The sequence below is a fragment of the Mercurialis annua genome, linkage group LG2 (genome assembly GCF_937616625.2).
Source record: "Mercurialis annua linkage group LG2, ddMerAnnu1.2, whole genome shotgun sequence".
NCBI classification, from domain to species: domain Eukaryota; kingdom Viridiplantae; phylum Streptophyta; class Magnoliopsida; order Malpighiales; family Euphorbiaceae; genus Mercurialis; species Mercurialis annua.
Window position 1 is genome coordinate 12,201,905 of NC_065571.1, and position 14,588 is coordinate 12,216,492.

General features: G+C 32.8%; 1 protein-coding gene across 2 annotated transcripts; it reads right to left on the reverse strand.

The window, feature by feature from the left end:
• Window positions 1-1,342: 1,342 nt before the first annotated feature.
• LOC126669540 (uncharacterized) lies at window positions 1,343-7,530 on the reverse strand. Of its 2 annotated transcripts, XM_056104756.1 has the most exons (6): window positions 7,390-7,530; window positions 6,090-6,321; window positions 5,808-5,956; window positions 5,500-5,606; window positions 5,163-5,422; window positions 4,153-4,345 (listed from the first exon to the last, which is right to left on the reverse strand). In XM_056104756.1, exons 2-6 carry the CDS (start codon window positions 6,121-6,123, stop codon window positions 4,269-4,271), a joined length of 627 nt encoding a protein of 208 aa, XP_055960731.1. In that variant the 5' UTR covers window positions 6,124-6,321; window positions 7,390-7,530; the 3' UTR covers window positions 4,153-4,268. The 2 variants fall into 2 exon arrangements, with proteins under 2 accessions (XP_050218986.1, XP_055960731.1); XM_050363029.2 differs by lacking the exons at window positions 5,500-5,606; window positions 5,808-5,956; window positions 6,090-6,321; window positions 7,390-7,530 and adding exons at window positions 1,343-3,167; window positions 3,643-3,751 and having other exon boundaries at window positions 4,051-4,345; window positions 5,163-5,358.
• Between the last annotated feature and the right edge of the window lie 7,058 nt (window positions 7,531-14,588).

Sequence of the window (14,588 nt, forward strand, 5' to 3'; positions counted from 1 at the left end):
ATTTAACTCTACTTTTCTTTATGATTGGTTTTTTATTTCCTTAAACAGTAAAATTATTCAACTTAAATCTTTTCCATTTATATTTATTTATTTTTACTTACCATATTTATTTTAACCGTTGTAATTTCTATAATGATGATTATGATATGACGGAACCAACAACCAGATGTTATATTCAAGAAAATTATGGTATAGCATCAATCAAATTTTTTGGGTATGATTATGTTTTTTGCTTTTTACCTTTGACGATGGTTATGTTTTTTCTAAAAATACAGTTATAGCTCTCTTTCATTCTCTGTGCAATAAAAAGACAAGGATAAAAAATAATTTGATTAAGAAAATGATTGTTTAGCCGTGAAAAATGGACTGTGAGTAACAATACAATAAAATACTATGAAATTAGGATATCATTAATATTAAGAAAAAAATTAATCTACCATAAAAAAATAAAGTAGAGTCAAAAATACTCCCCAATTATTGGGGAGCAGCGTTACGCATTGCTACAATGCGGAACGCTTCTTAATTAGCTGATTAAGTAATTAATCAACTAATTAAGGCATTCCGCATTGTAGCAATGCGGAACGCCACATGTTCCGCATTCCCACAATGCGGAACGCGTGGATCCAGACACTTTTCTGAAATTAAATTCCAAAGAGGCACTAAACCAGAATTTTTCCCTCTTATCAGACACCTAAATATCAAAAACCCTCATAAATCATTACCTGAATTGATAAATTTTACTTCAATTGTAGCAAAATCATGTCAATTGTATCAATTGAGTTTATTTTTTTCTCAAATGAATAATTATATTTTTCTGTTTTTTTATTTAGTTATATTTTTCTGTGTTCACATTTTTTTATTTCGTTAGATGAATTTACTTTATTCAATGACCGAAACCTAAACAAAATCATACTAAATTTATTTTAATAAGAAAAACTTTGCCAAAATTGAAAGGCTTAATCACAAAAAAAACCCCACTTTTTAGTCTATTTTCAATTGCACCCTGACGTTGTAATTTTTTCAAATACACTTATATTCGCACCTTTGTGTTTCAATATCATCCTCAAATACTGAATTGATCTCTTCTCCATTTAAAAAAGTGTTAAAATTAGTCATTATTATTTTTTAACTTTTTATGTGAAAAAGAATTCAAACAAGTACTTTATAAAGGTTTTTATGAATTTTTCTGTGTGGAAAAGAATCCAATTTGATTTTGAGGGTGCAATTGAAAATCAAAGGTGCGAATTTGGGTTCATTTGACGAAATTATAACGTCGGGGTGCAACTAAAAAGTGGCTAAAAGATGAAGGGTTTTTTGGTGATTAAGCCTGAATTGAAACTACTAAAAGAATTAGAACTTTTTTTTTTTTGATAATAAGCAAAATAACTTGCAAAGCAAGACAAAAAGCAAAACAGAAATCTAAGGCACTCTCATGTCACAGTTACTATTCTTTTCTCCCATCCATTTCTGTCGCAGCAAATCAGGTATTGCTTCTTCATCAGTAGCAAGTTTGGCAAGCTCATGAGCTAGCTGACTGCGATTTCTAGGAGCCGCTGTCCATAAAATTCTTTCAAAATCCTTGGCCAAAGTGCGGATCTCTTGCAGTATATCCCCCAGTTCATTCAAGTAGTCTCCATTGTTGCAAAGACCTGCAATTAAACCAGAGTTGTCGCTTTCAATAATAACCTGTTTGAAGGAACAATCACGTGCTATCTCAAGCCCCCATTTAACCGCTTCTGCTTCAGCACAGATAACCTCATGCGATGCCCTCTTCCTAACGTTTCCAGCTACCATGATGTCTCGATTATAATCCCTGCCAACAATACCCAGGCCCCATGCACCTTTATCATAACCACCTGCATCTGTGTTAATTTTGACCCATCCTCTTCCGGTTTCTGCCAACAAGCAACACTACTACCTTTCTTTGTCAGTCCAGGTTCATTAGCTGAGCAAAAATCACCAATTGTTTAGTTGCACAGGCAACAATTGTTTCAGGTGACAAAGTGATATTGCTAAAACAAAGTTGATTACGAGCGTACCATATTGCCCACGCCAACACCCAGAAATAATCAATAAGCTCAATATACCAATTAATCCAATGCTTGATTGCCCAATTTTCAAAGTCATCCTCCGGGAACCTGTTAGTGTCTATGCCCAGTTTCAACAGGAACCAAATTCCTCTCACCCAGCTGCAATCTTTGAAAATATGATCCATAGACTCTTCTAATCCGCACCTTGGGCATAGACCATCACCAATATTAACTCGACGATGAAGGGCCCTTTTCGTAGGTAAACTGTGAACAAGAACCCGCCAAGCGAAGTGTTTGATTTTTGGGGGGATATGCATCTTCCAAATGCTGCTCCAAGACAATCTCCTACCTGACTGAACCGTGCCTGAACTGGATGGTCCACGGCTTGCATTTGCTGCAATATGGTAAGCACTCTTAACTGAATAGTATCCATTCGAAGAATAATGCCAAATAATTTTATCCACAGAGGTAGCTTCCCGCACAAAAATCCTCATAATATCTTGCGCATCCATATCTGAGAATGATCAGTTCAACGTTCCAGCCATTACCGTTCCTCTCAAACAGCTCACTGACTTTGATATCAGAAACAACTCCGTTGTCTCTGGGTGTTGCGTAAAACAACCCATCTCTTGGTATCCAGGGATCTTTAAAAGCTCTGATGTTTGAACCATCACCAACCTTCCAACGCACACCACTTTTGAGGAGAGGTATAGCTCCATGAATGCTCCTCCACGTAAAACTTGCGCCTGCTGAAATTTTTGCATCTAGAACAGATTGCCTAGGGTAGTATCTTGCCTTCATAATTTTTGACACCAGAGCATTCTCATCATGCAGCAGGCGCCAAACCTGCTTGGCTAGCATAGCTGAGTTGAAGGTGGATATGTTACGAAATCCCAATCCACCCGAGGTCTTTGACCTGCAGATTTTTTCCCATCCGACCCAGTGAACACCATTGATAAAGCTGGGAAACGTCCATTTTTTTTGGATCATCAAGTCTCTTTGAAACTCAAACTTTCTAAACTACACCTCTTCATCACTTGATATATTGGAATGACGACATGATCAAATGAAAATTACAGATTGTATATGCTCAAAATTGGTCTAGTACACAGCTCCGCAACTATCTCATGCAAATTTCTGAAAATCAAGATATGACAAGAACACTTTTAAGATTGCAGATAGTTATCAAATACAAATCTCCTAAAATAGAAATGAAAATATGGGCAAAAATAATGCTATGCAGCTCAACTAGGTTTGAGATAGATGGAGACTAAATTGAAGTTTTAATTATTATTTTCAAAGCCGAACCAAACCGATTTTATAAAAATCTTAAATATCTCAAATTGAACCGAACTAGTTGGTTTGATTTGTTTTTAGGTTGGACTGTTTTGGTCCAATTCCAAAAAACTGAAAACTTCCATAGTGTCAAACTTAAATTTTAGTCGGTTCGGTACCATAATTTGGTTTGATTCAATTCTTTTACACCCTTACGTGCTCCTTAGGCTTTCACCTGGAGTGTCATCATTTATAACTCGTATTATAATATTGAATTATGAGCAATAAGGAATGTACTAAAACAGAAATATAACACTTCTGTGGATGCGAAACATACCTCTAACATCAGCAATACAGTATGTTTTCTCTATAAAATGCACCAAAAAATCAGGAAATAGGATATATAGTTCATCTGCAATTTTGCGTTGAGTCAATGCATAGCGTTTCTGAAAAGAACTTTCAGAATTAGTAAAAAACAAATAAGCAATATAATAAGATTTCTCAACAAATACACCATCAATTTAAGAAATTATAGCACTAGAGCTTGTTTTGATCACTGCTTTGAGTCAATCAAAATTGGTTGTACTTAAATTATCAGACTATATTCTAACTTCACTTCTTAAAAGCCCTCTCTTAATTCTCACTTTTGCTTGAAAGAAACACTAAAAGGCAACAAACTATATTTTAGCATGTGTAAGGGGAACTAAAGGGTCACGAAATGAAACAAGAGGCATAGGTGCGATACCTTATGTGCGTGCATTAAGCAATCTCTGAAAAAAACTAGCAATGCCAACCCGTCAACAAGTTCATCATAATTTGTTGGACTTTCATCAAGAACTGCCTTGTATATTGAAAATTTCTGGACAAGTGATTTCCAGTTAACAATAACATCTGTTGGAATCTGACTTGCATTATCCTCCCACTTTGTTCTATTTGAATCTCCACAATGGTAATAAGACACCTTTAACGCAATAACATTGCGAACAATCTTATCGTTACTCCAGAAAGCTGGGTGATTAAAAATGAAAGCTTGAAGAGCACTGAAACATCAGAAAATTAGAATTTATAATGTGAGTTCTTAATAATGAATGTAGCAAGCATTCATGAGTAAATAATAAGAATGACATAAAACTATTACTGCACAACCATCTCTTTGGTAACCAAAGTACTTCCCATCTAGCAAGGAAGGATCTTAGATTCGCTTTTTTCTACCAAACTAAGGAAATCAAAGATGGAAAGTGAGGGAACAACACAAAATAATTAGAACATTCAACATTTTATGGTCCATCTCAACATAATAACAGCCAAAATACAAGTCAAATCACATAGGTAGAACCTGAGCAGAATTTGAAATCAAATAATTCATGATGACCAGGAAATTATCTTTATTCCAAACATAGGACACATACATTATTGATTAATTTAAGAACAAGGGATGTTTGAGTTAAGATTCATGAAAGCTTGTCTACAGCATTGCAATCAACTCAAAAAACATAAACCTACACACTCACTGAAACTACAAGTCATAAGATTAGAAAAACAAAAATTCCATTCAGCCATTAACTTAAAAGACAAAGAAGATGGAGAAATAACCATAGATTGGTTGCACCAATCATTACTTAAAAACAAATAAAATCACATCCATTGAATCTAAAATTAAGCATCTAGGTGGAAAATCATAGGTTCCTCAACAAGTCAATATAGTTGTTTGAGAAAATACAATCTTTAAATCAATTTTCCAGCTCATCAAATATGAAAACCGGCACAAAAGATAAATCAGAAGATTGCTATTTATGCTTATGAAACTATGTCAAAAGCAAATATGTCCACATCAGAATATAAGAGATCAACTTTTACCCTGTGGGCAGTTCTTCTCTCGAGATAATTTCGAGAAAATGTGACAAGTCCCTAGGACAGGGATCGCTTCCACGCATCTCGCTCTTATAACAGATTTTATTGCAGCAAAATCAGCCTTAATGGTGTCAGAATCCCCAACAAGATCGTACTGCCTATTTATAAGCATTGATGTTCCGTCATATATAATAATATTGTCTGAAGTTATTCTCCCGTGAGCTTTCCCTTGTAGATAAAGGATCCTAAAGTCTTTTAGAAATCCTCTGCATGAGTTACAAAGGACATTGTCAATATAACTATGAAATTGAAAAGCAATAGTGGAGAGTTTATATAAACAAACCTAATTAGAGCTTTTGCTTTATCTGTAAGGCGTGCAACTGGAACAGCTGTAACTACCCGATTCTGATCCATTTTCAACCAAGCTCTTAAAGTAATAGGTTCAGGATGCTTCATAGTGATAAATAAAATGACAATTGTTACCATGTAAACAAAACTATAATATAAAATAAAAAGTTACTAAAAATCACATAACATAAGGATTTTAAAAAATAATTCCAGATTTTAACGAAAATGAGAAATCTTTGCAACATAAAAAACACTATTAAATATTTGTATTCTTTTACATTCTGTAATTTTTTTAGTACTCACCTGAATGGGGCTCTTTTTTAGTTCCTTAATATGAAAAGAGAGGCGGCTCCGGATTGAAGAATTCTTTGTCTTTCTACTAAACTGCTCGAGTTCAAAAGCTGCTTCTTCGAGTTCACGAATTGCTTCTTCTTGCACAGAATTCTTCATCTCTGTTTGTGAGGCCATCACATAAGAAACACATTAAGAACCAAGGTTGATGAGCTATTCAATTTGTAATGATAATGCAGCTTTTATTTCTAAATGGATATAGTATAAAATAAATGCAAATGGTTGGATTTGTACCTTTGCTTTGTTTCCCTCTATTTTTCTTTGGCATATTTGTTTGGGAGATGGATTGCTATTTTTCCTTGCGATGTGGAAAGTGAAGATGCAACCCTGAACCCACAATGTTCAATATCCTTCTACAATTACTCAAAACAATAGCATCACAACGGCAAATGAAGAAAGACGAGTGGGATTGATGTACTGTAAACTAATCCTCTCTAAACGGCTGAACTCGAAGCTGCCTCTATGCCTGCAGTCATAAATAAACAAAAGAATTGAATAATTTGTTTTCTGCTTTTTGCTTTAATGTTACTGTAGAAATCGAATTGGCAAGACAGAAAAATCCGAGCTACTTATACAAATGCTGAGATAAGAAGAAGTATGACTCGACTAATTGAGCAACTTTTGACGAATTTATGCACAAAATACACATACACGGGCACTGTCCACCTTGCCTCAAGAAGAATACAGAATAGAGCTATGAATAAAATAAATTGATGCAATGAAACCAAACTAAAAAAACTGCAAATGCACAATTTTAAACATCAAACCACCACAAGCACAATTCATGACTTTTTTGAAATATTATTAACAACTAGAGCATGACTTATCAAGTATGACAAGCAAGTAACAATTAGTTTTCCTCGTGTCAAGTGGCGCAAAAGGATCAACCCAGCAATTGACGCATATCGTAAGAATAAAAGAAAAACCTATAGCAACGGACAAGGTTAATCCTCAAAAATCAGCAGCTTTAAATAAATTATATACTAGTTTAAGAATCAATGCTCAACAAATTAGGAATCTTCTAATGTTAATGCCAACCCTCCAGAAATTCAAGAAACATGGACAAACACAATCAGACCAAATCAATCCCACTTACAGTAAATACAGTTATTGAATCGTTTACTGCAAGACTTAAAATGCAAAAATACAAAATCCGATAACAAAAATTATAGGTAATAGCCAAAGATTAAAAAAGAAAATTTCGACGAATTTACGTACAAAATACACATATATATGGGCATTGTCCGGCATTTGAATAGAAGCAGAACATCAAATTGATAAATTAACGGTTAAACATAGCATTTGAATCTCAATTAACAGTTAAACATGGGATTAAACATGTATGCAGTTCACGAATGAATGCCTAAATCAGCGGAACTAAATAAACTTATTCCAAAGCTTATAAAATTACTAAATAAACACAGTTATTGAATCGTTTACTGCAACCTTAGCTAAAGGAAAATTAACACACAAAACATAGCACCAATCAATGGAATCTACAAACTGTAATGATTGAGAAGAAGGATTGAATTACCTTAGAAATATGATATCTCAGTCCGACAGTTTACAGTTATGAAATGAATTAAAAATAAAACTGCAACGTAACACTCACAACCGAGTTAAAACGGCTAAAGCTTTTTTCTTTATGAGAAAAACGGCTAAAGTTGAACTAAAATGTAACCTAAGACACTTTTTTATTGGATGGTTAGATTCTCTTTTTTTTTTATTAATAATAAAATGGATGCGGCTGAGATTAAATAGTTTTAATAATTAATTTATACAATCTTATATTAAATATATAAATAATATTCAGTTAAGATGCACTTATAGAGTTATTAGCCAAAGTATCCAATCTTTATATTGTGTCTGAAAATGGTATCCAAACTTTAATTTGTGTCTTTTTGAGATCATAATTTCTATCATTTATTTCAGATCAGTTTTTTTATAAAATCCGGCCATTTATAATGACGTGGCACCCGGAATACATTGTTTGACCTATTCGTTTTGACATCAAAAGACAAATTAAATAACTAATAAGTACAAATCCAATAGTAAAAGTTTATGGTCAATTAAATGTATCAATTTGATGTGAAAAGAAATAAAAGATAAATATTTTTTCTGGTTGCCACGTCATTAAAAATTGCCGGATTTTGTAAAAAATTGATTTGAAACAAATAATAGAAAATATGGTACCAAAAGATTATAAATTAAAATTTGGATACCATTTTGATATAAGGTACAAAGGTAGGATATTATTTTGGCTAATAACCTGCACTTTTAAGTTAAAGAAATTAATTTAATGTTATTAACTTAAATTTAAAATAAATTATATTGGTTGATTTTAAATTACTTTATTTATACAATTTAGATCAAATCAAATTATCAATATATTATATCAATCAAACTATTTAATTTATAATATAATATAATTAAATTTATTTATTAAATTTTCAAAAAGCTCAACATATTATCTATAAAATTATTAAATCTCTTCAAATTTTATGGACATTTAACTTTTAAATTCAATTCGTTAAAACTGTAATTAATAAATATTTTTAAAAAAATATTTGCTTAATTTATAATTATGAAACTAATATTTAAACTCGTCGAATTTTATAACTTCAAAACATCAATAAAAACTCTTCAAATTTCATAATAATAATATTCTACAAAATCAAATTTAAATTAAAAAAATAATATTTCAAAAAATATCATATTTCATATTGGAAGCATAATATGTATAATGAAAAAGGATGTGAGTAGCAGCGTAGCACACGAAAAGAAAAGGTAAAAAAAATTAACTAAAAGAGAGGCACAAAAAAGGTTAAACAACCAATTATAAAAGACACTAAATGATAAAATGTTCAACAAAGCGTCACTACCTCAACAACATCACGCATAGAATTATATACCTATTACGTAAATAAACCCAGGATAACATATTAAAACTAAGTAGAAAATCCAAAAAGAAACAAGTTTCTGGTGACAAACTGATATCGCAGAAGCTTTGAATGAGTAGAAAAGGAGAAACATAAATGCACAAAATTATGTTACCGTCCTTTTATAGACAGTTTATTTATTTGTAAACTTTCTCCCTTACATTTCAGGAGTAGAACCTATTGAAACATAATTATCTCTAAAAGTCAATCGCTTCTTTATACAAAGTATTGAATGTACCAATTATATGTATAAATCTACTTATCTCTTACACATGCATGACGATTGAAAAGAACATGTCCATCAGGTAAGGCATTACAGAAATAAGCAAAATCAAAGTTTATCATTGATTGAAATTAATCAAATAAATAGACTGATCGAAAATTCAAATGGAAAAATAAAAACAACCGGAAATCAAACTAAATTATTCAGGAGAACATATCTGTAAATGCCCCAAACATGGGCAGGGTCACCGCTTTTATCCCTTAAATGCTCTAAAATTATTTCGTTGTCAAACAAATCTTGAATCTTATGTCGGAAAACGACACACTGGTCTGTATGATGCCTTCAGTCTTGTGTAGCTTGCAATCAGCATTGGCGATGTAATTCGATTTATTTGGACCATAAACTGTTTTTGTTTTTGTTGGTCTTGTTGGACCCATAATCCTCAATCTTTCAAATATGTTAGATAATGGTTCTTCGAACTTGAAGAATTTTATGCCAGGAGCTCTCGGCACTCTCGAATCTTTCTGGTTTTTTTTTAATGTAGTATATTGTGTATTGATGGGAGGTCATGGTATAACGGGCTCTTTGTTCACAGTTCTAAACATAGCCATAACTTCATTCTTTATCTTGCACTTGAAGGTTTCGATCTCGGCCCTCAATTCAGTCATCATGTCGGCTTTGAAAATTGTTAACTCATCCCTCGTAACGGCATTTCCTCCCGTGGTCTCTACAAGGAATTTGATGCTTCCTTTCTCTATCAAATCTTGAATAGCGTGCTTTAAGCTTAGCACTACTCCATAGAGTGTCCATCCTCCTTATGGTACTCGCAATTTTTTTATGATTGGTTTTATATTACCTTACTTCATTAGCCTTTTGAAAACTTGAGTGGTCAGCCTTCCTAATTTAGAAACAGGTTTGCATTCCTCCTCTTCGAAATCTGTCTTGCTGGTCTTGAGGAATGCTTGATCTTCATCATTTGCCCTTCTAGCCGAGTTTAAGGATCTTCTTCATAATTATGTCTTTTAACCCTTTTCTCGGGTGATTCTGCAATGCAGAGTTGATCTTCCATCTCTTGCCTTGTCTGATTCATGGCTTTGCTTTCTAATTGCTTCCATGCCTTGACTCTAGCTAACCACTAGCTGATGCTTGACATTCTAGATATTAGTTGGGTGCCCAATACAGCCGATTATAGGATGGGTGCATCCACAAAGGGTTAGTATATGATGCATGGCATATGACATGCATGGGATGAATGATATGTACGCTTATGATGTGCATTGTTAGTTAACACATAGCACGTAGAGCGGTTGATATCATAGAGACACGTTGTTCCTTCCAACCTTATCACTTCCACACTCTCTTCCGGGTGAGGTGTAATGCCTATGATTTTTTATCTAGATCTTCGCATATGAAATGCTATCGTTGACGTGTGTATGAAAACTCTCTTCTATAAGTTCTATAATAGACAAGCGGTATTGTCGAAATTGGAATATAAGTTTGGAAAATGAATGACCCTAACGGTCAAAATTTTGGAATGTGACTTATGGTCACGAGAGATAGGGTGACCTAAAAGGTCAGGACTGGAATATGGTAAGTCAGGAAAAAGGGTGACCTGGAAAGTCAAGACTGGAATGTGACTTAAAGTCATGAAAAAAGGTGACATGGAAGGTAAGGATTGGAATGTGACTTATGGTCATTCTGAGCGGAGCACATTTCAGGGGCGCTCGCCCAGCCTTATGGCTAACTTTAGGTCTTGTTAGATTATGAAAAATATAGTCGCCACCTAACTAATCTAGGAAATACCTTTTGTACAAATTAGACAATCTCAGACGCTGATGGGTGAGACCATTGTGCATCAGACAAAAAAATCGGGTTCGATGGACACAATCAAAACTCTTATACTTGACTTATCGATTACATTCATTTATTGGGTATATCTATTATATCTGATCTCAATCATACATACAGTCCCAGTATAATGGTGTTGGAAAGTAAGTAAGTCAAAAAAGCTGGTAAATGGAAAGCTGGAAATTATATGACCCGCATATGACTCGATCTAAACTAGCATGTGAGCATGTAGCAGATACTCATAAACAAGTATCTAACCCTAGGGTTTCAATCATGTATCAAACACAGGTGGATATTTATTAATTTTTCATGCACAAAGTCTAAGTCGGATGTATATGTGAGATTGATTTTATTAATTATCTCGAATGCATATACAACCTCCAATTACTTTTTCATAGCAGTCCTAAAATTTATAGGTGATTTGCAGGATTCAAAGCTAATTAACATTGTTAAGTTATTAAGCCTGCTAGAGATATACATATAAGGTTAGAGATACTTTTAAACCTAGAGACTGCCCAATGATCTTAGGCCGGCCATTCATGAATATGACTAACAGGACTCTTATTGATGTACATGATGACAAGTTAACTCTAAGGATTGGCGATGAAAGTGTTGAGTTCGATATGAAGAAAGTCACACACCATCCAAATGTCGAGGAAACATACATGCGAGTGGACATGGTGGATGAGCTAGTGCAAGATTAGTTGGAGGAAAATAGTATCATCCTTAGCACTGATGCAAACCCATGGATGGTCTTGTGTGCAATCTTGATGTTGTTTGTGCAATCTTACAATTGATTAGTTAATTAGGTTGATTATACCACAAGAGTGACTAACTTTCTTGATAATTGTTTATTACCTATTTTTACCTGTAGAGGCGTGAGAAAGAGCTATAGGTGCATTCGATTAGTCTAAACCATAATCTGACAACATATGCATAACTGATTAGATTAAAAGCTTAATGATAATTAATAATTCTTGATTTCCATCTCATAAGTTTAAATCTCAATCTAATGTTAGCTTTAGTAAAATTTAGCTATAATTGTTATTTAATTGTTTCTTACAACATTCAAACATCATTTTGGCTATTCAAATTGAATATCATTAAGTGGGTGTATTTAGTAGATTTCTTTGTGGGTATGATATCTAAACTTTATAGTCTATATTACAAGTTGACATCAGCACACTTGTGAATTTTTACCAACACTAATTGATATTAATTAAAACTAATTTAGATACTTATCTTACATTCCTACGCTACCTAAAACACAAAATAAAAATCCCTAATCTATTATTATATAAACACACTTATCTCTAATTAAAAGGAGGGGGGGACTAATATATAAAAAAAATCTTAACTTTGAAATATCCTAGGCCGAACCATATATCACCCTCCACACACACACCATGGTCGATTCTAGACAATAAATCAAGTCATTACACATGAATAACTCAAGAACAAACGAGTACACTTAGTTCCAAAGCTGGATCATACATCCGGATTGCATAAAAACGAGCTAAGAACTCATAACGTTACTTCTGAGGACCCAATATTGTAGCATTTTTATTGTCATATTTGAGTTCCACAATCAATTTCGATATATAGGTTGCATGTTTGGTGATTTTTATTGATTTTGCCATGATTCATTTTATCGCTATATTACCATGATTTCCGCCTTAGAAATATGTCAGGGTGTTTTTATTTATTTTATACATGTATTTCAAAAATATTGATCTCATACATTTAGTCGCAACTTTTGCTCTGTTTTGCATGTTTTTCGGAGAAATATCATACCTTCCCGAAACCTCCTTCGGACCAGGAACAGGGAGTGTCTCCTCCACATCATTATGGCGCCGCCTCCACAAAGATGTGCTGATGCCGCCAATTCATCTGGCGTCGTCGTTCGTCGCCTCCATATCCTTTGAGATCTTTGATTTTGTGTTTTCGAGATCGTTTGAGCTTGGAATTAGGCCCCGTTTGATCCTACAAATTTGTAAATAGTTGTAGAGCCTTTTTATGTAATTTCCAGACTCAATCCCCAGTTAAATCTTCTTGCCACGTCAAAACCACTGGACCGCCATGTCATCGTTGGCTTTGAAGCACAAGGTCGCCTAACCAGCAACTTCTAGACCAGATTTCCAGTTCGTTTGAACTCGGAGTCAACTCTAGTTTGGACCAAAAGCTTCGTATCAACCGGAGGAACCACTTCCATGTTCTTACGGGATCCTGAATCCAACTGTACTGACTCACAAATGATAAACAACCGCCAAATACTTCAAAATTGAGGTTTAAATGTATTTTTAACCTTATATGTATATCAATTATACATGGGCATGTAAATATTTTTTTGAATGCTTTGAATAAATGGCTAGATTCATTTTAACAGGCTTAAGCAGATAATCACGTTAATTTAGCTTTAAATCACTCAAATCGCTTAAAAATCTTAGAATTTGTTATGAAGATATAATTAGTGGCTGTATAGACTTTTATGATGGTAAATATAAAATCAATCTCACTTATACATTTAGTTTAGACTTTGTGTATGTAAATGGAATAAAATCCACCTATGTCTGTTATACGATAAAAACTTCATGATTAGATGCTTGTTTATGAGTATTTACTATTTCCTCACATGCTAGTCCATATTCAGTCATATGCGCGTCATGCATGGTTTTTCAACTTCCCATCTTCCAACAATTTAAATTTTCCATACTTATTTATTTTGCAGATCCTTTAGAATTGTCATGTTTGTTAAGTTAAGATATTCCGGATATGTCTTTTAAATCGATTTAATCAATAAAACACAAGTCAAGAATAAGGGGATATCCGATCTTTTGGTTCGATGCATTATTACTCATCCATAGCCGTATGAGGTCAAACGTTCCCGCTCATCCAATTATTAAAAAATAAATTACAAATAAATATTTTGCAATTGGTTATAACTACATATACATTTCAGGAACGATCAAATTTTAAATTACAAAGATTTTCACGTTGATTACTGCAGTTTCAAAATTATTATTTGAGTCAGGCCTAATCACTCAAAAACCCCTCACCTTTAAATTTTTTTCAATTCCACCCCGACGTTGAAAATTTGTCAATTTTACCCACTTTTAAATTTTCCGTTTTCAATTGTACCCTAATATTTTAATTTTTGTTAAATTTTTTACTTAAATGATGAAATCATTCAATTAATTAAGTCTAAACGTGAAATTAAATTCTTTTTTATTCAAAAAAGTACAAATAAGTCCTTTATTTTTAAAAACTAACTAAAAACCATAATCAAATTAACACTAATTTAAATTCTTAATTAAGTTAACTAAATTTAAATAAATTTTAAAAATATACAATTAATATATGCGAGACATGAAGAATGTTTTAAACAAATTTCCAAACGCAAAAGACGTTAATTTAATTTTTCAAGGTGCAATTGAAACATAAAAATGTAAAATAGTTAAAATTGACAAATTTTTAACGTCAGGGTATGATTAAAAAGGGGCTAAAATGTCGGGGTTTTTTTAAGACATTAGGCCTTTGAGTCATGCCTAGATGATAGAATTTTAAAAATAAATAAAGAAAAATTGATAACGAATGAGACATTATAAAAATATGAAATTCATAAATATATAAAGAAATAATAATATAATAAATAATTGAATGATAAATATTAAGATGATATTAATTATTCAAAAATAGTTAAAATACTATTTAAGAGTTAGCTTT

Excerpts from the sequence above, each read along its gene's own strand:
- LOC126669540 (XM_056104756.1), bottom strand. The coding sequence starts at position 6,123 with ATGCCAAAGAAAAATAGAGGGAAACAAAGCAAAG. Across the intron at positions 5,957-6,089 it reads TAGAGGGAAACAAAGCAAAG|AGATGAAGAATTCTGTGCAA; the intron begins GTACAAATCCAA and ends CCTCACAAACAG. Across the intron at positions 5,607-5,807 it reads TAAAAAAGAGCCCCATTCAG|CATCCTGAACCTATTACTTT; the intron begins GTGAGTACTAAA and ends ATCACTATGAAG.